Source organism: Cyclopterus lumpus, chromosome 5, assembly GCF_009769545.1.
Source record: "Cyclopterus lumpus isolate fCycLum1 chromosome 5, fCycLum1.pri, whole genome shotgun sequence".
In the NCBI taxonomy this organism is placed as follows: domain Eukaryota; kingdom Metazoa; phylum Chordata; class Actinopteri; order Perciformes; family Cyclopteridae; genus Cyclopterus; species Cyclopterus lumpus.
Window position 1 is genome coordinate 22,662,919 of NC_046970.1, and position 27,950 is coordinate 22,690,868.

The following is a 27,950-nucleotide window of genomic DNA, read 5'->3' on the forward strand; positions in this document are numbered from 1 at the left end:
GAAATACTTTTTTAAAAAAGGAAGAGGGTCTTTTAATAATGTGTCCAAAAGCAAAGCTACAAAACTGTGCTTTTATAAAAAGTTAACAAGACTCTCGAAAGTTCTCCAAAAATTACTATTTACTATTTCCCGTCCAAATGCTGAATAACATTTTACATGCAGCGAGAAGCTCGTTAAGTTGCAAAAAGCTGCTCACCCCAACAACAACAAAAATCAAACGTTCCTCAAGACACTCGAAAGCGGAACACACACACACACACACACACCAGAGAAGCGGCGAAGTGCGCCTACAAAAGGACGTTCGCAAACAACTAAAACCGTCAACTCCGCTTCGAGGGAAACGATCTCGTCCCAGATGACGGTCGCAGTTTTGAAATAGTTTGAAACGCGCAGTTTAACGCTGCGAATTGTAACGAAACAAAAAGAGTTATGAAGCCACCCGGCCAGGTTGAGTAAAAAAAAACCATGGTTTTGCTAAAAATTTGAAGCGAAACAAAACAATAAAACACACAGAAAGCTACTTCTGACCTCCACAGACTCCTTTTAAAACCGAAGTTCGGGGGATAGTTTCACTTCTGGCTGCAAAGGGGCGGGCAAAGAGTCGTCACAGCCAATCAGAGTCCTGTGGCCTCCTGTGACATCATTGACCTGCGTTACAAATCATTTCTTCCGTTTGTTTCGTCCGGCGCGGTGGTTTAGAGTGCCACCTGGTTTGAACCTCACAGGGTCCTCCACAGAGCGTAAACAATAAGACGATACAGACTGATGACATCTGGTCCTCCATATCCGCATGCGGTGCGATGTCTCGCCCACAAAACGGGGAAAACGAGTGATTCATGCGGTCGGATTCGAGGCGAGGAGCTCTGCGTCCCGTCTCGCCTTCTGATTAATGGCCTAACGCGTCTCGCTGAGCGGCCACGAGGGGCGGGGGAGGGGAGGGGTGGGGGGTTCAGGCTGCGAACGGGGCAGGTGGGATACGTGCCGGGAGCTAATGAATCGGTGTGGCCGCCCGGGGTGAAGCGTAGGCAGCAGGAGGAAGGAGAGTGATCCGTCTTTCGGGGTGAGGACCCTTTGCTTGTCTGGCGTGTGGACCGCTGATAGCAGAGGAGGGGGGCGGGGCGGGGGGGGGGGATAGAGACAGAGGGGGAGGTGGGGAGAAAGGAGGTGAGACGGGGCGAAAGAGGAGAACGAGTAAAGGGAGTGGAGAGAGGAAGCAGGTAGAAAGGGAAGGAGAGAGGTCGGCTTCGTGCAGAACAAAGACAAAGAAGGTCGGGGAGTCGCCGGTCCATGTTCACATTCCAGGTGAAAGTCGCCGAGTCCCCCTTCCCCCCCCCCCCACCCCCGCCACGGCACTACTCAAACCTCCGCAGAGGGGGTTCATTATTCTCACTTTGCTCCTCCACTAATTATCGTTATCATTATGGGGGATAATTACCATTTCGCCGCCTAACACCCATGCAGGCTGCTCGGCTCTGAGTCACGCGCACGCGAGGTTATCAATAGCTGCTCAATTGCGGTCTCATCTGCCTAATTATACGATTCTGTGCCGCCGCGATAACTGAATAGGATGTGGAATCTAGCATTACGCCTCGCGAGCAGCGCTGGCGAGACGCGAAAAAAAAGTCTGCCGAGAAAAGGCCCCCTGAAAATAAACCGGTGCGTGCGGAGCCTGTTAATTAAATGCCGCGGCTTTCGCTGGAATATAAATCAGAGGAAATCCAGGCTCGTGAAAACTACTGGAAGTCTCTAAAATATCCTTCAAGCTGGTACAGAGCACGCGGCGAGCGTTAAAAACAAACTTCAGATTCTCTATATTTGATTTCCCTTCGCTCACAGTTTTTTTTTTTGGGGGGGGGGGGGGGGGGGGGGGGGGGGGCTCGTAAACCCTTATTCAATCTGCTCATGCCACGACATTAAGGAAGAGCCCACAGCAGAGGGCAACTTTTCACCGGACTCGGGCTGAACTCGCCGTGTCTGTCGAGGTGTTTTTTTTTCTTCTTCTAAATCCCTCCGTGGCATTTCGGAGTTGCAGCTGACGCGGGGGCCTAATCAGCGCGGGGGGGGGGGGGGATTCATTAGACTTGCCACACACACAGAGAAGCAGGGCGAGGTGACAGCGCGAGCGGAGCGGTCCGGTAAGCGTATGACGGACATTCGGGTCAGACTGGGAGGAATGTGCGCCGCGGAGGACCTCGACGTGACGGACAGGAGGCACATTCTCCTTGACCCCAATTACCAGAGGTGTTTCTTTTCCCCCGGCTAATCCGCTGGCGTATAGGGTGGCCGCTTCTCCGGGCCTGTTGTTTGTCCCTCCGAGTCATACGGCGGAGGGCAAAGTTCTGCGGCCTTTTTTTTTCGTGGAACTCTCTGCACCTTAACGCACGAATGGTATCGCGTGGGTCCTTTTTTTTGTTGTTGTTGTGGTTGTTGTTAATGATCGTCAATTTCGATGTCGATACTAATAATAAAAAATAATCAGCTTCCCAGAGCTAGAGGTTACAAAACTCAACAGGTTTTTTAAAAAATAAACAGAAAAGCAGCCAATTATCAAGCTGGTTTGCTCAATAAATAACGATGAAGATTATTTGTGAACTCTTCTAATTAAAAACCTATTGGCAGCCCATTTATAATATAATATTTATAACGTTCAGAAATATGTAGCCCTTTTATAAACAATATAAATATATATTTTAAGTGTTCTCTGTTGAATGATTTCATTTGAGCCTCAATAACCGTTTCACTCTATTCTGCCTGTCAAAATATTTGTGTTCACCGCAACCAATTTGCAGCAGTGCGTTCTTGTTGTTTTGCCGATTAACCCGACCACCATTTCTCCCTGCGTCTTCCCCCACAGAGACACTTATGGACTCCACTACAGCCACGGCGGAGCTGGGCTGGACGGTCTACCCCGTGTCAGGGTCGAGCGACAACAGCGTAAGTGAAACCGGGGGGTGGGGGGGGGGGGGGGGGGGGGGGGGGTCTCTACGCTCGCAACGATCTCTTTTCTTATAATTGAATTATTATTGAAATAATAACATAATTGCAAAGTTTTTTTTTTTCTTCCCCAAACTTGTTCATCGTGACAAGAGGTGAGGTCTCCCTTTTGTTAGGATATTTAAGTGCAGCTAATGTGTAAATTTGTTCAGTCCCCCATGATAACTTTATTTATGTCGGTAGCCACTGGTTTGGTTTTCTCACTCTTAGGTCAGAGATCGACTAATGCGCCGGCCCAGTCCACAGGGGGGGGAGAGGGGGGGGGGGGGGGGGGGGGGGGGGGGGGCTCAATTATTTCCCCCGAAGAAACTCAAGGGGGAAAATCAAACTGAAGAAGATCTCAACACGAAGAAAACCTTTGTAATTGTCTAGAATTTAAACATACCACCGCTTTCTTTTTCTTAAAAGCTGTAATTCCATTTTTTTTTTTTTTGGGGGGGCTCGATGATCCATATCCTGTCTAATTTTAACCTTATCTGAACTCTCTGCTTCGCTCCAACAAAAAAAAAAACACGCAGGAATAATGAACAATCATAAACTTGCCAGGCTCGAAGCGCCGCGTTACATGGGCCCCCGTCGGTGTTTGAAGCGCAGTGTTTCCACACGGTTTGCCAGGGCATCGGGTCCTCCTCGCCACATGCGAGCCAGGCCCACTTAAAGCCAGCCAAAACCAGAGTCTCAGTCTCCTCCACTTCTTTCCCCACCACAAGATGTAGACTTCTTAGAGGGAGAGCCTTAAACGAGAAAAGAGAAGGAGAAAAAAAAAATGACTCCTAGACTTATTTGCTGGTGCATTTCAAAAAACCCACTGCCGATTTCATTCAATTATTTATGCTTCTGTGGTCGGTATTAAAGATGGTTTGAATTATACTTTATCATGCTGTGTCTTTTTGACGCTGCAAAAAAAAAAAAAAAACCCCCCGCCCAAAAAAGGAGCACAAACTCGCAGTTCGCGTTCGAGTTGGCCTGCGACAGTTCTACGATACAACTTCAAAGTTGTCCAGCGATAATTCTGAATAACTCCCGTCTCCCCCCCCGACCCCCGAGGGCATGGTGTCTCCTCCCTGCTAATTCCTTACAATCAATACCAAAGCAAAAGGACGCCGGCTTTCCTTGCCTCGCGCCAGCTCTGGATCCAATTTACGCAGAGAGAGAGAGAGAGAGAGAGAGAGAGAGAGAGAGAGCTTGCGCACACATGCCGACTCCAAAGACAAAGTTTACATCACATCTTCCTTTCATCTCCGCGAAAACGTTAAGATTCAGCAAAAAACATTCACTCGAACCATATTTCATAAATCGGATTTGATACTAAGTGGAAACTTCAGACAGGAACAAAAAAAGTCTGAATACACGCTGCGGGAATCCAGAAAGGTCCGCTCTGGTCAGAAAGAGAGGGTGAAAGAATCGTCTTTGCCACGACTAGCTCTCCTCTTCCAAATATCGAAATGTATACACGTTTATTTTTGACTGAAAAGGCTTTTATCTCCGAGGACTTCCCCCCCCCCACGCCATTTTCCTGCTTTCGCTTCAGATTATTCCAATGCTTCCGTTCCCCCGACAACATATGCGGTTACGATATATCTTTCCTCTCTTTTTTTGGGGGCGCAATGAAATGCAAACAAGTCCCTAAGCCCCGCGGGTTTAGTCAGGTATAGAGCCCCCGGGGTCTTATCGGCGTGGGCGCTGGAGTTTTTTTTTGGGGGGGGGGGGGGGGGGGTTTACGATGATACGGCACAGAGCTTTTTGTCCAAAGCGCAAGTCCTTTTTTTTTCGGGGGAAAGTGAAGAGTGAGAGCGGACGGAGATGGCTTGTCCCTCATGGCCCCCGGGGGCAACAGGTGTGGAAACGGAGCTCGCTCTCGCTCTCGGTAGAACAGCGAGAGGTGCTTTACAGAAGCTATTGTCTTACACACATATATATGCATGGCTTCGCGGGCTTAGCCGGTGGATCAGTAACATCCAGCCGAGCGCCCCGAACCAGCAGTTGGCTTTCAATACTCTGTATAGCTTCATGAAATATATCCTAACTTGACATGCGATACCCTTCGAGACACAATGGACGTGCAGGCCAGGAACGGTGTGATATTAAGGCAGAAATGTTATGGCAGTTGGTGTTATTCCACTTTTTAAAGTAATATTTTGACACGGCCTACGGGTCTCAACGCTAACTGGTTGCTAGGCCGGCAGCTTTTTGGTTGGAAAATGAGACGAAAACCCAACAGTTTAAAAAAATTTCGGTACACCTCAAAGATGCCGGGAGACTTTCTCCGTTACCCAGACTTTTTTTTTTTTTTTTTTCATTCCGGGTTCATCCAGTTCTTTCAGTTTTAATACATGTGCCGTCGTTTTTTTTTTGTGTGTGATGTTGCTCTGAAACAGGTGAGCGCTATCACGTATACAACAAATGATGACACCAAAATATACATTTAACTGCCCTTATTTTAAGAGCTATGAAATCAACTTCCAATAGAAGTGATACAGTTAAAACTTCTGTAAATCAAGTCGTGTAAAACGACGGCGTGCAGTTCGTGGGGGGGGGGGGGGGGGGGGCGTGCAGGAAGTTTACTGAGCGATACGCTCTTTGAGACGCCGGGCAATCAAACGCAGCGCTTTCGCAGGCCTCACTCCGCCCGCCCCGCGAGAAACCGGTGCAGTCAGCGTTAGCGGGACTTGAATTTAGATGCGTTTGACCCCCCCCCCCCCCCCCATGTGCACACAATATGCATAGATATCTTTCAAATGCAGCACATTGAGCAGCAGAATCTGCTTAAAAAAAGGAGTTTAAAGAGGAGGAGAAAAAAACCCGACTTTAACGTCAAGTGACTGGACACACTGACAATCTACTCCGTGGCACGGAGTAGTAATGTACGGCCGACCCCTGCAGAGCGGGTTAAGTGGTCAACGTTTTCCTCTCAAGTGGAGCGCTGAGAGACGCAGTGAACGTCAGGTCGCACCTCCTGACCCCTGAAGTACTGAGAGTAAAAAAGAGCGAGGTCTCGCAGGCGTAAACGCGGCGAATATAACGAGGTGGTGTGCGAGGCGGGTTAGGTTCATCATTACGAACGTGTTGTAACTGCTGGTCGTGTCGCTTGGGGACACGACGCGGCGGCAGAGTATCTGCAGGGGAGGCGAAGCGTTGAGAAGCAAATGGGTTTTAACAAAAGTCACTCCGGCGCGTTGTCTTCAAATATATAGAATTCCTCTGGAACAGGACGGGAGGTTGTTTACGTGTAAGCGTGGGGCTGCGCGGCAGCACGCCCGCAAGCTCATTTTCTTCTGCTCGTTAGTCGACTCGTTTGTTGAACATTTTTCATTGGATTTGGACATCGTGTGGGACTCGAAGCGGCCGCAAATTTTGGGCACGGTGACTTTGATTCCCAATCAAACGCAAAGAAACAAAACATACAAACGCAAACATAATCCATTATGACAGTTTGTGGAATGGAAGGCGGGGGTGGGGGGGGGTGAAATATTGAATTGTTATTCTAGTTTCACGTGTTGTGCGTTAGTAGTGGACAGTGGTAATTGGAGCCGGCTGCAACAGACAGTTTGTGTGTGTTAGTGTGTGTGTGGGTGTGTGTGTGGGTGTGGGTGTGTGTGTGTCCATGAAGCTCGGTCTCCAGCAGGATTCGTCTCTCTCTCTCTCTCTCTCTCTCTCTCTCTCTCTCTCTCTCGTAGTAATTGAATGCAGAGAGTGGGTGTCATTTGTCCCCGTGTCCCTTTAGGGAAGACACTCTCGCTCTTGACAGATTTTCCACAACTGCAAATGGGGGTGTGGGGGGGGCGCGACTGTGCCGCCGGGACTTTTTTTTCCACCTCGCTCCCCTGCGTTTGTGTGAATAATTTATTTGCTCGTGTCAGTGATAGAGCGGCGATACGCGTCGCCTGGACTCCGGGGTCGTGAAGCTCTCAAAAAAAAAAAATAACACACACTGCGGTGACAACAATGTGATAAATACGCAGTTCACGTGGCGTCATAACAATGAAAATCTCGGGGGGGGGGGGGGGGGTTCTGACTCGACCGACTGCTTCCTACTTCTGTGGTCTCGAGCAGCTGTGGCTTTAACTAGGAGACGTGCACTCTTGTAGTGCACCCTTCTACAGGTTGTACGGGATAGCGACGTACGAAGGTGCGCGCACGCTAGGCACAGCCAGAGCTCTGTGAGGGCATTAGCCACCAAAGATCGCTAATGCAACCTAAACAAATGAACACGTAGGCGTCCGCGTATAGAGGCAGTTCGAAATCGAGTCAAATAAAATTTTCTTTCTCCCACAATCGGGAAAGATCGATACAAACGTCCACATTTGAGTTGAAAAATCATTTCCCCTGACAACCATCCGCTGATCTTGCTCATCAGCAATAAACGGTACAAATTCTGCAGGCAAAACGTAGCAGCCGGTCAGAAGTAGAGTACGTGTGGATGGGGGGGTTATCAATCAAACTACCATAAATAACAGGCCACAAAAACTGCCAATGGCTGTGAAAGAAGTAATTTGCCAAGCGAAAGAGAGGACACTTCCACATTCTCAAAAACGCTCTCTTAGAAACGTACAAGATGGCTGCACGCGTGCCTCAAATGTCCACGCCCCCAAGCCAAGTCATGTAGACGCGTTACTTCGAGCGGTCACAGGACGTATATGCATTCGGCTGAAAGTGACTCGCTGAACCAGACTCCATGCGGTCTCGGAAAAATCCTGGAGACGGGTTTCAGGGATATTGACTCTGACAAACGGAGCGCGACAACAACCAGACATTTTAATGCTGTGAACAGCTTTAACTCAAATGTTTAAAGCTCGCTAAATCGTCCGGATGGCTGAGGCTAAACGCCACTTTCGTTGCCAACATTTTTTTTTGATGTTCCGACGGGCCGCCATCGGGGCCTGCCGTCGATCCTATTGGGATATAATTTGGTTTACAGCTCTTTGATTAAGGTCGGATCCCCCTGTAGGCTTTTCAAAGTCACGGCTCACTCAAACGGCGACGTCCGTCGACAGCTCCGCCACAAATCTATTCATCATCATAACAAAATACATTAAAAAAAGGGGGTTGTTGAAAACAAGTGTCCATGAAGAGTGTAATTGTGGTCAACTTTTTTGCAGCCAACAAACTTGTTGACCCGTCTGCTCGCTGGCTGGAGTTTTTCCTGGTTTGCGCAGATGTGCAGGAAATTGTAGAATTCTGACAGCTCGATTTTGCGTTGCTCGCCGTCTACGAATGCACAGCAAGAGCACAGTTGTCCCGACGGAGCGATATATAACACATGACGCGTCAAATAATCCACACACGCATCCGTCAGCAGACTCTCGGCCCGACCGCTCCTCGAAAAGGGAAGCCGATCTCAAGGTTTCTTTCGCCGGATTTTGGAGGAGTTTGTACGTTTTTAAAAAAAAATGGAAGTTGTATATTTTCTCCTTTTGGCCTAAAAAGGACTATAACTCTAAAATACAGTCTATATACAAATGCATGAACTAATGTGTTCTTCCAACACCAAGTTAGATTAAATTGTTGGTTAAGATGTTAACGTGCATAGGAACGTGTGCAGTAGCCTAGCTCGCTAATTGGTTGCCACAAAGAGGTCTTTTGTGGCAACCAACTTTTTTTCCTTTCGCTCCCCTTTCTTCTACCTCCCTCGGAGGAGATATTGATCCCACCTCCGCGCAACTCCAGAAGGACGAGGAGGAGGAGGAGCAGCTGACACACGGCAGTCTCCACCGGCCCTGCCGGAGTCTAACCGCCACCAATCCATACTCGCGTCCGACGGTTTTTTTTTCTTCGAGCATTATGTTAAAACGAGTAGTTTTAATTAACGAAGGACAGACAGACGGCGTGGCGACACGTTTTGTAAACGGTTGGAAATCGGTTGAATCGGCGAGCCGATCAAGGTGAAGGAATTAGCGTTGGGAGCGATGAAGGGCAATTTGCACATCGCCGCTCGGTCTATATCGAAGATGCTTTATCTAAACAGCAGGCATGTGCCCCTCTTATCGCAGAGTGTGCGCCGTTAAATAAACAGAATTACTCTCCGATGAGTGTGTGTGTGTGTGTGTGTGTGTGTGTGTGTGTGTGTGTGTGTGTACGCACGGCATTAAATATCCACCGCAGGTGCGTTCCACGGTGTTTGTTTGAGCCGCCGTGGAACAATGGAGAGGCGCGACACCCGGTTTTCGACCCCGGGATTATCGGGAGCCCAAGGAGAGCAATTAAAATCGTAAAAAAAAAAACAATGTTGTTGTTTTTTTTTTTGTCGCGCGTTCTGCTTCACGCCATTTGATTCGATATATTTTCCTTATTTAAATCGTAAGAGTTTGTTTCTGTGTTTCTCGGAGGAAGGAGGCACATTCAGCGTACCGTGAAAAACACACATTTCTTGTTATTTACCTCGAAGTCTCACAGTCTTCCGTCGCGTTACTTTCCCAAATGCAAATTAGCTTTTGATAATATTTGTCATGCCTTTGGTTATTAAGAAAGCCCCTTTGATCATTCTGGCATTAAACATCTATTTATTTTATGTTAAGGTCGGGCGCTATTCAACGCACTCAGCCCGACGGCTGTTGACTTCCACACTCGGAGAACAAGAAAAACAACATCCTGCCAAATGTAACGGGATCCGGAGAGGTTTATTTTTTTTGGGGGGGGGGGGTTTCCTTCGTCATCAGAGGGCAGCTCACCGCCATGAACTAATCCATCTTGACACGCACCGCCAGAGTTACCTCCACCTTCTATGCTTGAAACACATGACATGCCCTTTTACAGCACTCTCGGTGAAAAAGAGCTGTGAAAATGAAGACGTTTCTTCTAATTTCACACTCGGCGCTTGATCGCTGGGCTCTTATTATGCCCCATTTGCTTCCCTCCACTGGCTGCGATGAAAGCGGGGGCAAAGAGGCCATGACGGGACAAAAAGGGGGCCCTCCATCAAAACACATTTTGTTTGGGGTCTTTTTTAGCCCGGATCAACCCTTCCCTCCCCCCCCCCACACACACACACACACACACACACATCACTGCCAACACTTTTCCCCCTGCAGTTCCCCCCCCCCCCCCTGTCTGCATCCCTCATTAGCAGCAAACCCCACCTGTCTCCGCATTCATTTTTATTAAACTGCGATTGTCCAACCGCTCTTGTTTAATTGGCCCACAGCCTCCCCCCCCCCCCCACACTGCTCCTCAACAAGTGGGGAGGTCAATGGCTGCTCATGACCTGCGATGATGATGTCTGCCAGTACGGGCCAAAAGACAGATTCATCCTCAACGCCACCGATAAACCTGTAGCTCGCACGATCGTCTCGTCATTTATTCCAATGATTTAAAAAAAATGTTTTAAAAAAAAAAGCTACTCGACGGTAAATCTGCGCTGATTAAAAAGAATCTTCAGTTGTGCTCATTAGGAAGAAAAGCCCAGTTTTAATAAGTAAGACGCAGATTAAAAGCTTCTTTCTATTTACCCTCATTATTATCATCATTATTTTTTGGCTGAGCATCAGTTCTGTTGTGGTTGGCTCTTGTGAGGGGGGGGTTTGAATTTGGAGTTTGGGTCAAGCCGAGCGTCACACTCGCAGTGATTAATTAGGACATGGGAATTAAGGACCAAAGCTGTTCTAATTAGTCAGAAAGTGTTTGATAGAACGTCGGTTTGTAACAAGAAGGGTGACTTTCTTCTCCCCAGCCCGTCAAAATCCTCTCTTAAGTGGGCACTAATTTGAGAAATTATATCAGCTGTGAAGTGAAGAGTGAAGGAGGGGGGGGGGGGGGTTATAGAGGCAGCAGAGGGTGCAGCTGATGCAAAGTGGCTCTTGGGGGTTGAGAACATGGGTTTTCTCTTCTTCTTTTTTTTTTCTTCATCTTGGCTGAGATGCCGAGGTCAAGGTCACGACCCGCTTGGTGGTTAGAGCGCATGGTGTTTAAAGCCGGTTTGATCCATGGCCAAGGGGCAGGAAAACCACCGAGGCTGCATCTGGAGTGGGAGTGAGTGCTCACACTGGTGTGCACTCACTATGTGTGCACTTTGAAGCTGAATGACATGCTCAGAAAAGTCTGGAGTGAAATTTGCCCCCACCCCTCCCCCTGATTGTTCTTTTATATGATTACCTGTGTAATATGGTTATGTCAGTTTAGTGTGACTTTGATTAGGGAAAATGCATGTCATGTTTCCCCCAGTGCTCCACTGCGGTGAAAGGGAGCTTTCACTAGGATGTCAGTAACCCGTTACAGCGTGTGCAACGAATGTGTCCTATTATGAGACAGTAAAAGGAAAGAAAAGTAGGACACGTTAACCAGAAACCTCTCCGCTCGGGTTCGTTGTCACATTTCTCCAGTTTCTCTTAAAGCATTACAAGATGGGAATGGTTTCCTCAATGAGCGGACGAGAAAGCAGAGGGTGAACATCAAAGCTCCTCTACGTAGCAGGGGGTTACAGTTTTTTTTTTAACATCCCAAAATGCAATAAACCAGGTGGCAACCTCCGGGGTCTGGAAAGTGAAGCCGATGCAGAAATTCCTTAAACTTATAGCCTCTTGCATCTTTCTAATGGACCATCAGGGGGCGGCAAAAAGAAGTCAGGTTGTATAGAAGTCTATGAGAAAATGACTCTACTTCTCACTTGATTTATTCCATGATGACCATTTAGTAAACGATGGTCCCATTTAGGGTTAAATAGACCATAAAGCAGGGTATGCTTTAGGGCGGAGATACTTTGTGATTGACAGGCGTCTGGGAGCTGTCAAGATATTTTCGTCTTGCAACTTCATACGTTCATTTTTTTGGTCGTGTAAACATTTCTTATTGAGTGTTTGGTCGTACTTAGCTCCGCCCTCTTGGTGTCACTTCTGTAAAAAGTCAAGATGGCGACGGCTAAAATTGTCAAACTAGTAGTCCACAAACCAATGGGTGACTTCGTCTATGTGGGAAAACTTCATGGAACCATTATTGCAATTGCACATTTTAGAAGACCTTCTTGCTATATAAGCCAAGTAGGGTCTTAAGTGACTTCATAATGCTTTTGTTTGATTGACCTGTCAGAGTAATGCATGGTGCATAGTGTAACGGATGCCACACAGTCCAGATACCCACTTCTTCTTATGTAAAACAACTTTATTTACTTTGCTGAACAAACTGGAGAAAGGGGTCAGAGCAAGTAACCCGTGAGTAGAGTAAATACAAGCGTTACCTCTGGAGAGGCTGGTTCTCATGTGCCCCCTTAGACCCGTCTAATTCACCCATGCAAATTGGTTTATTGGAGCTATTTTTGTCTCTTTGCACCATGTAATCACTTCAATCAAAATATTGTTTAAGCTGCGCACTCCCGGTAATCAAAGTATTATAAAGTATGCATAAAAACATTCTTGTTATTGCTGAAACAAATTAGGTATCAGCGGGCGCTTTTATGGCAGTTTATCTTAATAGAAAACCCACACAGACTGCTTTACAGCTGAATTGCACTTAATTGAGTGAATCGGGTTAACTTTGTCTCGCACTTACCAATTTGTTTTTTTTAAATTCAAAATGATGTATTTAAGTTTGGCTTCTTCACAGAAGAGTCAAATGTTGACTTACTGTTTGTGTCTGTCCAACAGTGGGAGGAGGTGAGCGGGTACGATGAAAACATGAACACCATCCGGACGTACCAGGTTTGCAATGTTTTCGACAACAATCAGAACAACTGGGTACGGACAAAGTACATCCGGCGCCGCGGCGCTCAGCGGATCCACGTGGAGATGAAGTTCTCGGTGAGGGACTGCAGTAGCATTCCCAACGTGCCGGGCTCCTGCAAAGAGACGTTCAACCTCTACTACTATGAGTCGGACGCCGACACGGCCACCAGGACCTCGCCCGCTTGGATGGAGAACCCCTGGATCAAAGTGGACACCATCGCGGCGGACGAGAGCTTCTCCCAGGTGGACCTCGGCGGCAGGGTGATGAAGATCAACACCGAGGTCCGGAGCTTCGGCCCCGTGTCGCGAAACGGCTTCTACCTGGCCTTCCAGGACTACGGCGGCTGCATGTCGCTCATCGCCGTCCGCGTCTTCTACCGCAAGTGCCCCCGGATCATCACCAACGGCGCCTCGTTCCAGGAGACGCTCTCGGGGGCGGAGAGCACCTCCCTGGTGGCGGCGAGAGGCGTTTGCATCCCCAACGCAGAGGAGGTGGACGTGCCGATTAAGCTGTACTGCAACGGAGACGGCGAATGGATGGTACCCATCGGACGCTGCATGTGCAAGGCTGGCAACGAGGCTGTGGAGAATGGGACCGTTTGTCGAGGTATGTTTTGCTCTTTACGATGTTTTTTTTTTCATCAAATCTGCTAAGCCTTGTGAATCGGTCCGCGCCGCCATCAAAAAACGAGTAATCCAAATACTCAAGGGTACAAATCCACACAGTGTTTATTCCTCTCCCTAAACTGCAGGCAGCTATTCAATCCCATTCAATTGATGGTTTAAGCCAGCGATCCATGGTGAAAAACTATGATGGAAAAAAGGTATAAGCACGCATGGGTTATATAACCGGAGCCATCATATTTCCATACAAATGATGAGCAACCCTTTCTGTTTATTTTCCAACAGAGCTGCACCGACGGTTATGGCAATTCACATGATAATTTGACCTGAAAACAAACAGCTGCCTTTTCAAGTTGTGGCTGCAGACAGAACATGTTCATTTCTTCTGAGCCGCCTTTTAAAGGGAAGGGAGTCGCTCAAAACAGGTTGCGAATCACGACGGCTTGTCAGGGTGTAAATATATTTATTTGATGTATTACTTTCCTTCACGGGGACCAGTCCCAGCCCAGTCTATTATTATGTAGCAGCTCTATTGTCTCCACATATTCTGCATTCATATGTAGAATATGTAGGCAACAAGACAATATTTTTGGTTTGTTTGTAGCTCTCGTAGTCTGGACCGACCACGTTCGAATGCAGGTAAAACTGCGGACCGTGATCTGTGCATGGAAATGGAAGCGTTGGCCGGGATATCCGCTGGCTACACAGGAACCCCAGACCTAGAGCATCTGGCCCCCCAGAGGCTCATCCTCCAGATCGATATCCGATGGGTTCAGAGATTGCTCTAAAGCTCACTCTGTCGGTCGGTAAGTTAGTTGATCCACACTTTTCCCCCTCGGGAGGCTGACATTTTGGTTTGGAGGTCAAGTGTGAAGGTGTGCGTGTTTGTGTTCATGCCAACTGACAAAAAGGGGGGGCGGTGGCAGAGAGAGGGAGGAGCCCTAAAGGAGGTTGCATAGAGTTGCTTTTTCATTAGCGACAGATTGCCTCCGCCCTTTACAATTCAGCCCTGCCCTCTGTCATAACTCATAAACCCAGTTTGTCATAGACTCTTGAGTGGAGGCATTAGTGAAAGTTCCTCTTTCATTAGCGTGATTTAGCCCTGCCCCCATATTTAAACCACGCCCCTTTCCACCACTCTTTAACCAATTCTCATAGACTCTCGTGGGAGGCACCGCGTGCACTCAGAAGAGAGTTCCCGTTTCCTCCTTTTGCCTTGAAGGTTAAGTGTCTGTGAGGTTGTGTGTACGTGTGAAAGCACTTGTTTTCAAGAGAAATTCAAATGAAAAATAAGAGCAGCGAATGTTGGACCCGTAAGACGTCCGCGCTGATCTTTTGTTGGTAGAGTGTCTCCTTCCGCCCAGCAGGACAAAGAGGATATTTTTTCCAAATTGCCTGCATTTTCCTCTCAGATTGGAATCCCTCACAGGCAAAATCGATTTGAAAGCATCAATGTACCCAACGTTTACCCGCGCCGTGCTCTATCCGCCTGTCTGGCAGGTGGTATTTAGTCAACGTGCTTCGGGATCTTGATCACTGGGGGGGGAAAGCAGCACGCCGGCGTCGCAGCAGCCTGGAGCCGTGCTGCTCGCCGCCCAGCACAACAAAAACCACCCACCTGCGTTTTTTTTTCACACCGCCGTGTCGCTTGCCTCTCTTATGTGCGCCTGTAATTACCCCCCCCTGGTGGGATTGGAACATCTCTGGGGTGTCCTCGGTCGTGGTGTTTTTGTGCTAAATGGGATTATACAATTGAATGCTGTCAGATTAACGGGGGGGGGGGGAGTATGTTGATTCATTTATATCCTCGTGCAGCTGAGCGGGGGACTTTTTGACTGGAAGTAACATTTCCCATTTGGCTTCTGATCAGGTTTTCATTTTTTTATACCTACTGGCTTTGTTACTCAAAGTGCACCAGAAGAGAAGCTCCCCCCCCCCACAGCACCCTGCCCCCCCCCCCCCCCCCCCCCCCATACTGCAGCAATCACAGCACTGCAGGGCTCACAGACAAACTAGTGACCCCTGACGGAAGCACACACATACTGTAGGTGTCCACGGAGCTCTCTCTCTCTCTCTCTCTCTCTCTCTCTCTCTGTCACTTGGCCTGCCCTCTTTTCACGCGACACACTGACTGAATATTAAAGATTCATGGGAAGAAAAAATAAATGCTTTATATCCGTGAGTGCAGCAGTGGAATGCAGCAAAAATGCGATGCGTGGATTTTTACGGCTTCCATACAATAGATACGAGCCTCCGAGCAAACAACGGGGAACGGTGGATTTTACCCAGAAGGAAAATAAAACGGATATTATTCTATGGTTAGCCCCCCCCCCCCCCCCCCGTTGTTCAGAAGCCCCCTTTTTTTTTTTGACGGAAAGCTGCCACCACTTGGGCTGCTCTCTAGTCATCTTCCTAAACACTGAAAGACGATACCGGTGCTTGAAAGTGTGGTCAGCCACCGCCTTTCAACTGCCATAAGTCGGATAATGAATTGATCTATGAAAGATGCGCCGTTTGCCTGCCGATATTACGGGGCGATGAATTGATTTGTGAGAGGAGCCCTGGGAGGTTTTGTAGAATATCCTCTTTCATAGCCGGATTACGGAGCCGCAGAGACGGCGTTAAAGCATCCAAGATGAAAAGGGACTATTTGTACTGTGATAGTAAAGACGCAACCAGTGCTTTGTTCCAACATCCCCATCAACTAAACGTGTAATTACGCGTGTAACAATTAAATCCTTGGCAGGGATCCCGGCAAATAATTACGCTGTCATGAAATCTGTCAAAATATTGACAGCGGGGGGGGGGCTTCCATCAAATTGCTGAAGTCTATTCTGCGTCTACGATTGTCTCACAAGTGAGATTTTAGTTTCCTCTCTCCCAAGATGTGCTTCGAGTGAAGGAACCACGCCCCGGGCTGTTTGAGCTGAGGCCTTGAAAAGAGAGATGCTGCCTCACCTCAAGAGCCTTGAGACATACAAGGTCCCGTCTGTCATCCCCCCCCCCCCCCCCCCCCCCCCCACCCCCACCACCAGGACAAAAAGCCTTCTCTTCAGTGGTGCACAATGAGAACCACGTCCACGGGTGGAATCGCACACTCCCTTAACAATGCCCATGTGTGCGCTTCACAGTAATCTGATCATCTAACCCCCCACGCCCCTTTGTGAGTTCAAGGGTCTCGTTGTGCGGGGGGGGGGGGGGGGGGGGGGGGGGGGGGGGACACTCGTGTTAAAAGTGCAGCCGCGACTCAGACGGAGACAATCTTTTTTTGTTACGCCTGTGTTTGTCGAGTGGGGAAAGAAAACACAAGCGGCGCGGGTATGTGCGCGCGGCCCTGTGGGCGGGGCTTCATAATGCCGCGTGCATAGCATCACACGCGGCATGACTAAACAAAAGTGCAAACGTTACATACACTAATGACGTGAGAAATGATTCCTTCTTGAAGAATTTGTCTGAGAAAGAGACGCGAGAGAAAATATCCCATAAACGTACTGTTCAGGAACATGGACACACAATCTACTGTACACGGCTAATTGTACCGAACATGCACCGCAGGCCCCCACGGCGAGTCATGATTGCATTTTTTTTTGGGGGGGGGGGAGGGGGTCATAGTCTAGATGATTTGGAAGCACACTCGTACCTCTACCAATGTCAGTCTCTCTCTGTGAGGTTGCACCCGGAGCAATTAGATTAAGGAGGAAAAGCATCGGTGGTTCTTCGGCTAAATGCAGTTGCAGGTAAAAAAAAAAAAGAAAAAAAAGAGAGAGAGTGAGGAGGATCAAGTGCAAAAAGGTAGGTGCTGGGCGGGCGCGATTGGATAGACATGATTGCATGGAAAAGAGGAGGGGAGGAGGCGAAGGCAGGAAATGAGTCTCCCCCCCCCTCCTCCCCCAAACCCACTGTCAGAATCCCAATTATGGCAATCTCTTCGTCTGGAGAGGGTTTACGGGTGGAAATCAGCGCGGCACAGACGAACCCACGGCGCCGCCTTTATTTCCCTGGGTGCCGCCGTCTTTAATGGCAGCTCTAATTGACTGAACGGCGCACGTGAGGGGGGGGGGAAACAGCGCACGCTGATGCCTGGACGACTGTCCTCTGTGTGCCCGGGAACAAGACGCAAAGCAAAACAAAAACAAAACACACACACACCGTCCCACCTCGAAGCTTTCTGCTGCATTGTGCATTGTGCAAACAAAGATGAAGCCGGGTTCACGTTGGGCTGCAGCAACAGAGCGAGAGGGGGAGAAAGTGAGTGGGAGAAATTGAGAGAGAGAGAGAGGGAGAGCAAAAAATGTTAACAAGTCTGCACACACACACACAATATTACGTTAAAGTATAAAAAAAAGCCCACACTTATTCTCTCGGATTGATGGCTGCTGTTTGGAGCCGTTTCGTTAAGCAGGAAGAATACAAATTAGCGTCGGAGCAGATGTTCATCGCCGCAACATTTGTCTGCTGAATGGCATCGGAGACAACGTGACTCAATTTCCGCACCATAGGCAATATCGCTTAATTTTCCATTACCGATCTTTTCATTTAGAAACATTCAGGAGCCTTTAGTCCCTCTTCCCCACTGTGATAGGAGTTCACTATGGCCAGGTGCTTTTTTTCTTCTTCCTCTCTTTCTGTTCACCAGTCTTCTTTTTTCTCTCTCTGTTCTGCACTCAATCAATACATCAGAAGAGAGGAAATAAAGAGTTTTGGGGGGAGGTGTTTTAATAAGATGAAGGGAAAAGTCTAATGAAGAAAATATATATATATATATACACACACAATACAGCCCTTCTAATATACGTTACAGTGTAGCGAGTGCACGGATCGGGTTACATGCACATGGGCACAAAACGCGCCGCCGCGTGTCTCACGTCCACTTCATCATCCTCCTTTTCACAGCACATTCATCACATGCGGACGTGATAACGTGACCTGCGATCCCCGTGAATCTCCCCGAACTCAACGATCACGCCGCCCCCCCCCCCCCTTTAAGCCCGTAAACGCATTCCACATGTTTTTGCACATGTCTGTCTCTGCTCCATACCACCGTTGTCACATTCCTCATTATCCCACACCATCGTTTGAATCTCTCAAATTCAGGACTGTATGACCTCTTATAATCCCAGGACTTCTCCCCCCCCCCCCCCCCCCCCCCTTCTAGCGTCATTGGTCGTCTCCTCTACTGTTGAGGCATCCTGCAGCTCTGGTTCTTGCTTGCCACACCTATCCCTGTCTCACCCTGAGCCCCCGAGATACCGGAGAGCCTGATGACCGCTGACAGTCTTCTGGTGTTCCTCCACCAGACCGAAGTTGGGTGACAACCCCGAGACCTCATGGTTTTTCCGCTCGTGATGAATTCGCCTCGGACAGACTGTCCCGACTCTGAGGAAATAAGAGCTGTGCAGTGCATTGTATTGAGATCCTTCCATATGTGCCCTTCTCTTTTTCTCCCCCCCCCCCCCCCCCCCCCCCATCAGGGACAAGGCCAGGGGCTTTGTCAAAACATCCCCATGTGCTCTCTCTCGGATGTCCTCGGCTCGTGTCCTGTTAGCGCTCTCCGGCGCGAGGGGAGGCTGATGGATCAAGCATCTGTCTGGACAAAAAGAAGATGAGAAACAACCGGCGCTCACCGTTTAAAAAGGACCGGGATCCCTCTCGAGTATCGGTGACCTTGTTTTCCAGCGGCGCGTCAGAACGCGGTCAACATCGGGGGAGGAAAAATCGCGGGCGTCTTGTGTTGTCTGCCGTTGACCTACATTCGAGCTATTCTTAAAAACGAGAGCGGGTATGGGAGCTTAGGGGGGGGGGATGCTCCACGGCCATCTCGCGGAGAGATGAGCACGCACAGTTGTTCGCACGCAGTTAACCCCTCGGTCACTCGCCGAGGAGCAGAAAGGATCGGCGGGTCTATATGCAGCTTCACACCGGACGGTCATTCAATCTCGGACGGCGTCGTAGCTTCGCAAGCACTGGACTCCTCCGCACGTAGAGGTGCTCGACCTGAGAAATTACAACCCAAAAAAAAAATCATCTGCCGGTTACATAACTCGCCATTCATCGTGCCGCTGGATCATTTGACAGTCGGGTTGCTTTCGAGAAGGACTTTGACAAACGGCAACTTATGTAACTAGACGACCGCAGTCTCCAGTCGGGCCTTCGCTTCCACCCGGTGCAGCTGAATAGAGAACAAGGCGTTTCCCCCCGAAGTATAATGGATCCTAAAATAAGTAACATCACCCGACGGCAAAGATCTCTCGCCTGTTCAACTTCAGGTGATTAAAGATTCAAGCGGCCGAGAGACGGGAGGGTAGAGATGGATGGGAATGGAAAAGAGAAATATTAACAGACACACAAAGAGCTGTGTTTTTCTCATCTCCTCCCTTCTCTTATCAGTGTGATATGCCTCACTGCCCGTCAGAAATACTGCACTAATAACCACGAGGGATCATCTCCTTTGAGCAGGCTGAGAGGAAGACATCACAGAACACCAACGCTGTGAACTTCCTTCGCACGCAGCATTCTGTGATTTCCGATGTCTCGACTTCAACTGGAAGGGATTACTTAAAAGATTTCCTGATACGGCGTCTTACAAAAACACATTTCATGATTTTCGAGCTAAAAATAAGGCTGCTCTCCTCCAGTTCTTGTCATGTAGATAAATTCCTGTGCATTTAATCACGTAGCAAATCGCCGTGATTCAGATTCAGAAAGTGCACCCTGTCGCTCTCAGAGGAAAACAGTTTCATTAACAGCGAATTCCGGAGATCGAGTAAGAAAAACCAACAAACAGAAAAAAAAAGTATCCTTGGATCCGAGGGCAACATCTTTGTTAATCTCGTGGCGAATCCCTTTGAGGCGATCGTGTCCACACAAGCTTTATTTGGGGGGGGTGTGGGGGGTGTCTCTGCCGTGTTTGAGCAAAACCAACAACCGAATCAAGTTTATATCGAGATTTGTTTTACTTTGGGATTTAATTACGAATTGTTTAGAAATCCGCGAGCTAATGTCAACTCCAAAGTTGGAATGGCGTGGCCGAGTTCTCCTGTCATCGGGCTCCCCGGGAGGTGTTTGAAATTGAAATTGAACACATGCCTCTAAATTCCCCCCCCCCCCCTCGTCAATGTAAAGTTAAGCCCTCCGCTGTCGAGGGCCGCCGCTGCAGGATTGTACTTTGTTTTCTTTACCTGCGAGTCCCTGACTTCTGAGGGAATCCATCAAGCCTTTCATCCTATGGACATATTTCTTGTGGCATTTCACTGAACTGAGTGTCAACGCTCCGGGAAGAAATATTGATAAAGTTGATCCGTGTGGCTAAAATCAGTTGGGAACAATAAATTCTCCATGTGTGTTGTTGTTGTTCTTGTTGTCAGTAGTATTCACTCCCTCCCTCCTGTTGCGTATCGCGTCGCTTTAGCCGGTAGCCGTGCTGCGTCCTCGATGCCGGGGCCAGGAAAACGCTCTTGGCTCCGGTGGCCTGGTTTAATTGTCGGAGCCTGGTTTAGGGGGATGGTGTTCCTTTGCTGCGGGGGACAGCTCGCCTCTGTAAATGGACTACTTACAGAATTTTTCTGGATGTTAAAACCTTTTTTTTTTTTTATTTCCCCTCGGGCAGCTGCTAAGCAAATAAATTACTCGCTATAATGAGCCGTTCCACTCTCTTGTGGAAATTCCCGAGGTTTTCGGCTGAAAGGTACCGTTCGACACGCTTTTTGTCAATCTCATAGAGAACCGGGTTCATCTAAAGGATACAGGGGCTTTTTTTTTTTTTTACCCCACGCTTTGGGAGATGAAAGGCGTAGCACAATGCGCCCGGCTAATCCCTATCTAGTCAGTGAGAATATTCATACCAGTGCATTGTACTCCGTAGCGGTGGTTTATGGGTGAGAATAATCCCACCACGTTACCCCCGCTCCCTCCTGTTCTTCTCATCCACCTCGACGTCTTTCCGTCGTGATTAGAGATATTTTCCCACAGTTTATACTGTAAAGCCTTTTGGGGATTCTCCTGTTTGTACTGGATTTATATGGAGATGGAGGAGGAGGAGGAGGAGGAGGAGGAGGAGGAGGTGAGACTGTAAACAACAAGCTAACGAGAAGGCTGCTCTATTGTGGAAAAAATAACAATCGCTTCCTGTGCGCCTCACAGCGTGAGTTAAACTACAGTGCTGGGATATCATAATGTTTTTATGTCCCCCATCATGCTTGAAAATGAAACAGTAATTACGGCATAATTACCAAAGTATATTCGTCGAATTCCGTTTTAATTCTAGACGACATTACATTCACCCCGCGATGGTTTCTTTCAAATTAGGGTGGTCACATGCAAAATATTGAATTATTTCCAGGAGAAGACTCAGCCGACACTTTATTTACCGAACGAATATATATATATATATATATATATATATATATATATATATATATATATATATATATATATATCTTCATTGTTGTTTAATTGGAACACATGGTCCAGTATCTTAAACTCAAGTTCAGATCCGTCACATTCAACTCGTGGGTTTTAAGGATCGACGTGAAAAAGAGAGAAGCGTGAGGTACCGTGGGGCTTGGATTGGACGGCGTGCCTGAAACGCACAGGACTCGAAGAGAGTTCCAGTCAACAGACCAAACAGAGAAATCACGTACCCCGACCGGACGTTAAGCGCCCGCCAAGTGTTTTTACCGCAAAGCCCGGATTGGCCTTGCAGCGAGTGGATGCCTGGGAAAGACTCGCTGCGTGCTGGGACCAGTGTTCTGGTTTATTGTGGCCATCTCAAGGCTGTGTGGTCTCCACAGAGTTATTCGGGGCGGTTTAGGTGGTGGTGGTGGGAGGGGGTGTGTGTGTGTGTGTGACTCAGTATGGCATCGTCTCTCAACGCACACACTAGGGCCACCGCTGCCCCACCTCCCCACCCACCTCCCAGTGCAGGCATCTCTTTCTCTGTGAAGTAACAGGCTTAAAGAGCCGTCTGGAACGCATTAGTCACAGTTATTAATGAGGTTGTTTTGATTCTGCTCTCTTCCTTGTCTTCACTTTTTTTTTTTTTTTTTTCTCCACCGTGCAAAGTCTCGACGACGTCGAGGATTTGGGCTGAAACTAAAACACGGACCTTGTAAGCTCACACGGGAAGACGAGATGCATTTAAACAAGACGGAAAGGAGAGATCACGGTGCAGCGTAGACCTGTACTGCGTCTCTCTCAGTTTATACGGCGTATGGATTGTTAAAAACTGCCCGTCTACCGAGCATCGCCGATATAGAGGTGCCCAAAGGATATTAAAACCCAATACCCACTCCAACGACAACGAACAATGTCAATAAATGAACCTTTTAGTGCAGAAATGCAGCTACTGGGGAAACTATATCTGAACATTCAGCAGGGGAATAAAAGAAATCAAACATCCAATTCAATTGTTTAGCTTTTTTCTTTTTTAAATCACTTTTCACACCGTTCTGTAATTTGAGGTATGACGTGGCGATTGGTTGAGGGAGTGTTTTGAGACACAAAAACGTATTCTCTCCTGCGTCAATACAATTAACCATATTGAATCCATTGGAATAACAATGCCCCCCACCCCCACCCCCCCCTGATTACTTTGCCTCAGTGTGGCAGGTAATGTTATCACACCATGACGGATCCCTCCGCCCTCCCAAACCTTCGCCGGAGAAGCCATTTTGGAGCCGTCCGCATCTAAAATAAGCCGCGCCCGACTCGGCGATGTCTCTCTCATTCCTTGTACAGCCTTTGATAACTCCTCCTCGCGACCTTCTTTCTAAATATAGCAATTTGCGTATTGATTTGGGGGAAGCGGTGCATTCACAGCATGCCTCCACCATAATGACCTATTTCAACAGATTGCTCGTAGTTAAGTACTTTCTTTTTCTTTTCTTTTTCGCCTCTCTTTGTCTCGAGGCTGCAGGAAGAGGAGAGACGCAGCCACATGTTGCCGAGCCAGGCGCAACACATCTCGGCCGCGTTGCTCATGGGCCTCTTGGCAACACGAGTGCTCGTGCGTGTACCTTCTATGCAGGAGCTCCGTGCATGTTAAAGCATTTCCATTTTTGTTCGTAGCTTTAAATGTTTGTATTCACAGTGTGGTACCTCACCGCTATTAAAGTGTCGCAATGAGTAGAAGGCCAATGGAGGCTTTGGGAAAAGATAACTTGAATTCCATCTGTGTGTTTACCTTGCCAGCGGGGCAGGCGTCCCATTTATGGAAGGACTGTTGTGTGATGGAAATCGTAGCTTTGATGGGCTTCGTTATCCGTCGGTGTGGTGTTGCAAGAGGCACGGTCGGAGAGGTGAGATCCAGAAAACCCCCGGCCGTGTTTTATGAAAACAGGTCGAGTGACGTACCTAAACACCTCCGAGATATGTCTTTTTATGTAAAAAAAAAAAAAAGGAATAACAGCAAGCCCGTGAAAGGAAAGCTGTCTGCGAAAGAGAAACTACGCATCAGCGGCAGCGTGTCCTCGATTTCAATGGAACAATCTTTCATTTAAAACTCATTTATCTCTTTTATTCTGCTCAAGGTCAAGGATTTTGACCTCTGTGGAAGCAATTTATCCAGAAGAACTTTCCACAGCGGCATTGTGATTCTTATCGGCCTCATCACAAAACCCCCCCAGAGACCACAAGCCCTCCCCCACCCCCCCCCAAACCCCCCTCTCTACCCATTCACAGACCTTCCCGACGGCCACAATCGGGCCTTTGTGGGCTCGGCTTCTCCCTCATCGCCCCGGTTCTGTTGATATGGGCCTCGTGCTGTGAGCGCGCTCTCCTCATACACCGCGCCAAGCGCTGGCTAATTGGTCATGTCCAGCCAGAACCCGTTAGTGTGCCGATAAGAAGGTATTCGACCTCTTCGGAGGCCACTGGCGGTTCCCCGCGGAACATATTCTCGATAGGTTCCTTTTGTCAGCCGCAGGCTAGATTGTTAAAGAACATCTCTGCCTGTACTCGTTTGTTTTATGGGCCTCTAATGAAACGCTTGGGTCTGTTGGTACTGGAACGGTGCATTTGACATGTTAATATTCAGACACCATATTTACGGTAAAAGTTAGAGGGCGTGTGGCGGGGCAGATTGTTATCACGCGAGTCAGATCGGACCTCTGACACACTAATCACAGGCTGTTGTTGCAGTCTGAGGAAAGAGGCCGTTAAAAAAAAAAAATCCCCACGCAGGACTGCTGGTAAGACTGCTTATTCTTTGATCAATTGCTTATGTCTCCGGTTGAGGAGGGGTTGCCTGAGGTCCACAAATCGAAAGCTCTTGGATGGATGCCCTTCCCATTTCCTCATCAAACGTCAAGGCAGCGAAGCGAGACTAACCGTGCCTCTGCCCCTCCTCTGTTATCATCATCTGCGCCAGCATCGCTGAAGTAGGTTTCTGCACATAATTCCCCCCCCCCCCCCCCCCCCCCATTTGTTTTCCGTGTTTGCAGCAGAAGATGATCGGGGGATTAGGAAAGCCAAACCATTAAGACGACACACGTGCTACAACGAATTCAGTCCCGTCTGGCTTTTTTTTTTCCAAGGAAAAAAAAAAAGCACACCTCATCTGGCATTGCGGCCAGGTTAAAACATGTGTAACGTTTTTTTTTGTTGCACGAGGCATTTCATCCAACGTCTGCTTCGCACGGGGGGGATTTTCATCTGAGTGCAACTGACATGACCCCCACTAGCCTCCCCGGGATAATCCTTCTGCCTCCAGGAACCTAAGACTAATCTTGCCAGTCTCCTTTTTTTTTTGCAAGCCCTCACTCATTCCAAGCTGCCTCCGCTTCTATAAAACCTTCACAAACAGTTGGCAACCACCAAGGCCACAAACCCCCCCCCCCCCCCCCCCCCCCTCCTCTGTTTTGGGCGTGTTTACAGTACGGTTAAATGTATACCCACATTGAATAGTTCCTATCTACCCTCCGATATAGCTGTGATGACTCGCATCACTTCCAGCTTATGAGTAAATACATTCCTGTACAGGCATCCATTCTCAACCATTACATTTTTACAATCACCTTTTTTACCGTCAAAGATGATATGTGTCAGACATGCAGTACTGGAATGTGCCAAGGGGGGGGGGGGGGGGGGGGGGGGGGGGGGGCTGTGCCTTCAGGCTAGGTGGGCTGCTTTCAGGTTATGTGTGTACATGTGTGACTAATCCAGTCTAACTGAGAATGATAGCCAGGGTGTGAGAAAAACATGAGGGTTTTTTAACTGTAGTGCAGTGAGTGCGACGTCACGTTAATCTTTTTGCTCTGGCAATAAAAAAAAAGATAATCCTAAAAAAATGTACAGAAAAATAAAAATGGCTTCCTCCCTCCCTTAAATGCCAGTTGGTGAAGTCAACACCTGGTAGAACCAGTAGAACCGACGCGGGCAGCCATTTTGGAACGAACCATCCGCACAGGGGGGGGGGGGAGAAAAAAAGAGTTGGATGGAATATATTGGGCAAAACTCAGCAGCAGCGGAGTTGCCAAGGTAACAGAGGGCTTTGCCTATCTCTCTGCCCCCCCCCCCTGCCCCAACATTGGCCCTATCCCTCTCTGTGTGAGCTGGGTACTTAATTTCACTGACCCCCTGGGTCTGGGCTGAACTGCCTCCATTGATTAGGACAAATGGAAGGAAGACCAGCCAGCCAAGCCCCTCCTTCATCAGGGTTAAGGATGTAGTCATAGAGGAGGAGGAGACGCCGAGCGGGCAGATGAATAGCTCAGGGATCCCTTGTTTTAGATGAATCAACGACATATTTAAAGGCTAATTAGTCGATCTATTCACTCACTTTAAATTTGCCGGGGCCACCACCTCACTCTGCAGCCATGATTGGGCTATTTAATGTATTCCACCTCTAAATAGCGGCCATTACAGCCTTCAAATGAATCTCCTCGCAACAATACCAGGCTTTTGAGGCGCAGGTGTAACAGTGAAGGGGAGTGCGCTGTGGGGTGTGTGTGTGTGTGTTTGTGCGTGCGCAAGTGTGCTTTTTAATCCCTTCAGGTTGCATCTTTGAGTCGAGTTATCGGGTGAAATCCTGTTCTTCCCTGGCTTGTCATGGTTTTGAATGAGCTTATTATTCCCCCTGACAAGGAAGCCTGATGCAGGTCACATGATCAGAGCACTTTGCCGGGGCTCACGCCTTACGTCGTAGGGACAGTTAATAAAACACTAAAAGGCTTCATACGCCTGCAAGGAGAAGATATTAATAAGCATCTTTTGTCCCCTCTTGGGTGTGAAGTCGGCGCATTACAGCTGTTGTTTTATTTTTTTTGCCGTCTTGTAGATGGATAATAAAAAAAACACTCGGACCCCCTGCTGCCTCATTAAATGCTTGTGGTCAGAAGAATATAGATATAATCTTTAATAAACACACTCCAGCGGGTGAGATGGCCGGAGATGTGAAATCCACCCGATGAACACGATACTCGCGGTCCAGCTCGGGGTCCTGTTTCTGTTTGAGGTGTGTGTGTGTGTGTGTGTGTGTGTGTGTGTGTGTGTGTGTGTTCTGTGTGTTTGTATATGTGCATTAGAGGGTTACACAGGGACAGGATTCAGCACCAGCTGCTCCTTGCAAAAGCCCCCCCCCCCCCCCCCTCCTCCGACACCCCCTTTCCAGTGACACCCCTCTTGTCCCAACTGACTGGACGACATGCAGCCCCTTTATGTCACCTGTCTATCAGCTACACTGCACCTTAGGGAGCCTCTGTCGCAGAGCTTGGAGCTGCCGCTCGCTGCCTTTGTTTAGACTCTGGTAGACCCCCCCCCCCCCCCCCCCCCCCGTTCTCCCTCACTCTGTCTTGCTCTCTGTGCTGTCCTTTACAAATACAGACACACAGAGAGACACACAAATACAGACTTGTGATTGCCTCTGTCAGCTATTTCCTACATCTGTCTCCAGGCACAAAGGACCCCACCCCTCTCTCTCTCTCTCTCTCTCTCTCTCTCTCTCTCTCTCTCTCTCTCTCTCTCTCTCTCTCTCTCTCTCTCTCCCTCCGCCCCCACCCCCAAAACCAACCACCGTCTACGCCGCCTCTCCCACCACCCCCCCTCTCCCACCACCACCCCTCTCCCTGCTTGCGTCTCACCTGTATAGGGCCAGGAAGCCGGCTGCACGGGGCCGTAGTGTTGCACGCCAAACCCCCGGCTGTTGTACCAGATAGGGAGAGATTGAAAATCAGCGTGACGCCGATGATATTTTACAAATGTTTTTTTTTTCCTGGCGAGCTCCGAAAACAGTCGAGGCAACTTTACACGGGTTGTTTTATTTCTCCCCCGGCCTGGGCAGCGTAATTCATCCTGCACTACGTCTTATCACGCCTTTCGGTCGGGGTCACTGAGGTCATTCACCCTCTCCTCTCCTCCGTCTACCTTTTACCCTCCCGTCTCTTTCTCCAGCCACTGCACTCCCGCTGTCATCAGCCGTCTGAGGCTGCGATCCGGGCTGTGAGGTCCGGGGTGCAGCCTGCGGAACGGAGCGGGGGAAGCTGCTCTCACATGGCAATCGCTCCTGTTGCCCTGGCAACTAGCTGTCCTTGAGAAAAAGGGGAGGGGGGGTTTCGGTAGGGCCGAGGCCATGACGGCCCCTGTCAGAACTCATAAAGAGTGGAGACGCATCGATCCGCGTGTCTAGGAGAGGACTTACAGTAAACGCGGCCCTAATAAATGCATGAATCAAAGGCTTTAGAGAGATGA

The 27,950-nt window shown here is 48.7% G+C and overlaps 1 protein-coding gene across 1 annotated transcript in view; it reads left to right on the plus strand.

The window, feature by feature from the left end:
* Positions 1–2,862: 2,862 nt before the first annotated feature.
* Positions 2,863–27,950, plus strand: part of ephb2b (eph receptor B2b) — a 65,463-nt gene continuing 40,375 nt past the window's right edge. Inside the window, exons 1-3 of the mRNA XM_034532373.1 lie at positions 2,863–2,910; positions 8,812–8,820; positions 12,567–13,251. Of these exons, the coding sequence (XP_034388264.1) occupies positions 2,863–2,910; positions 8,812–8,820; positions 12,567–13,251 (742 nt within the window). The remainder of the gene's footprint in view (positions 2,911–8,811; positions 8,821–12,566; positions 13,252–27,950) is intronic.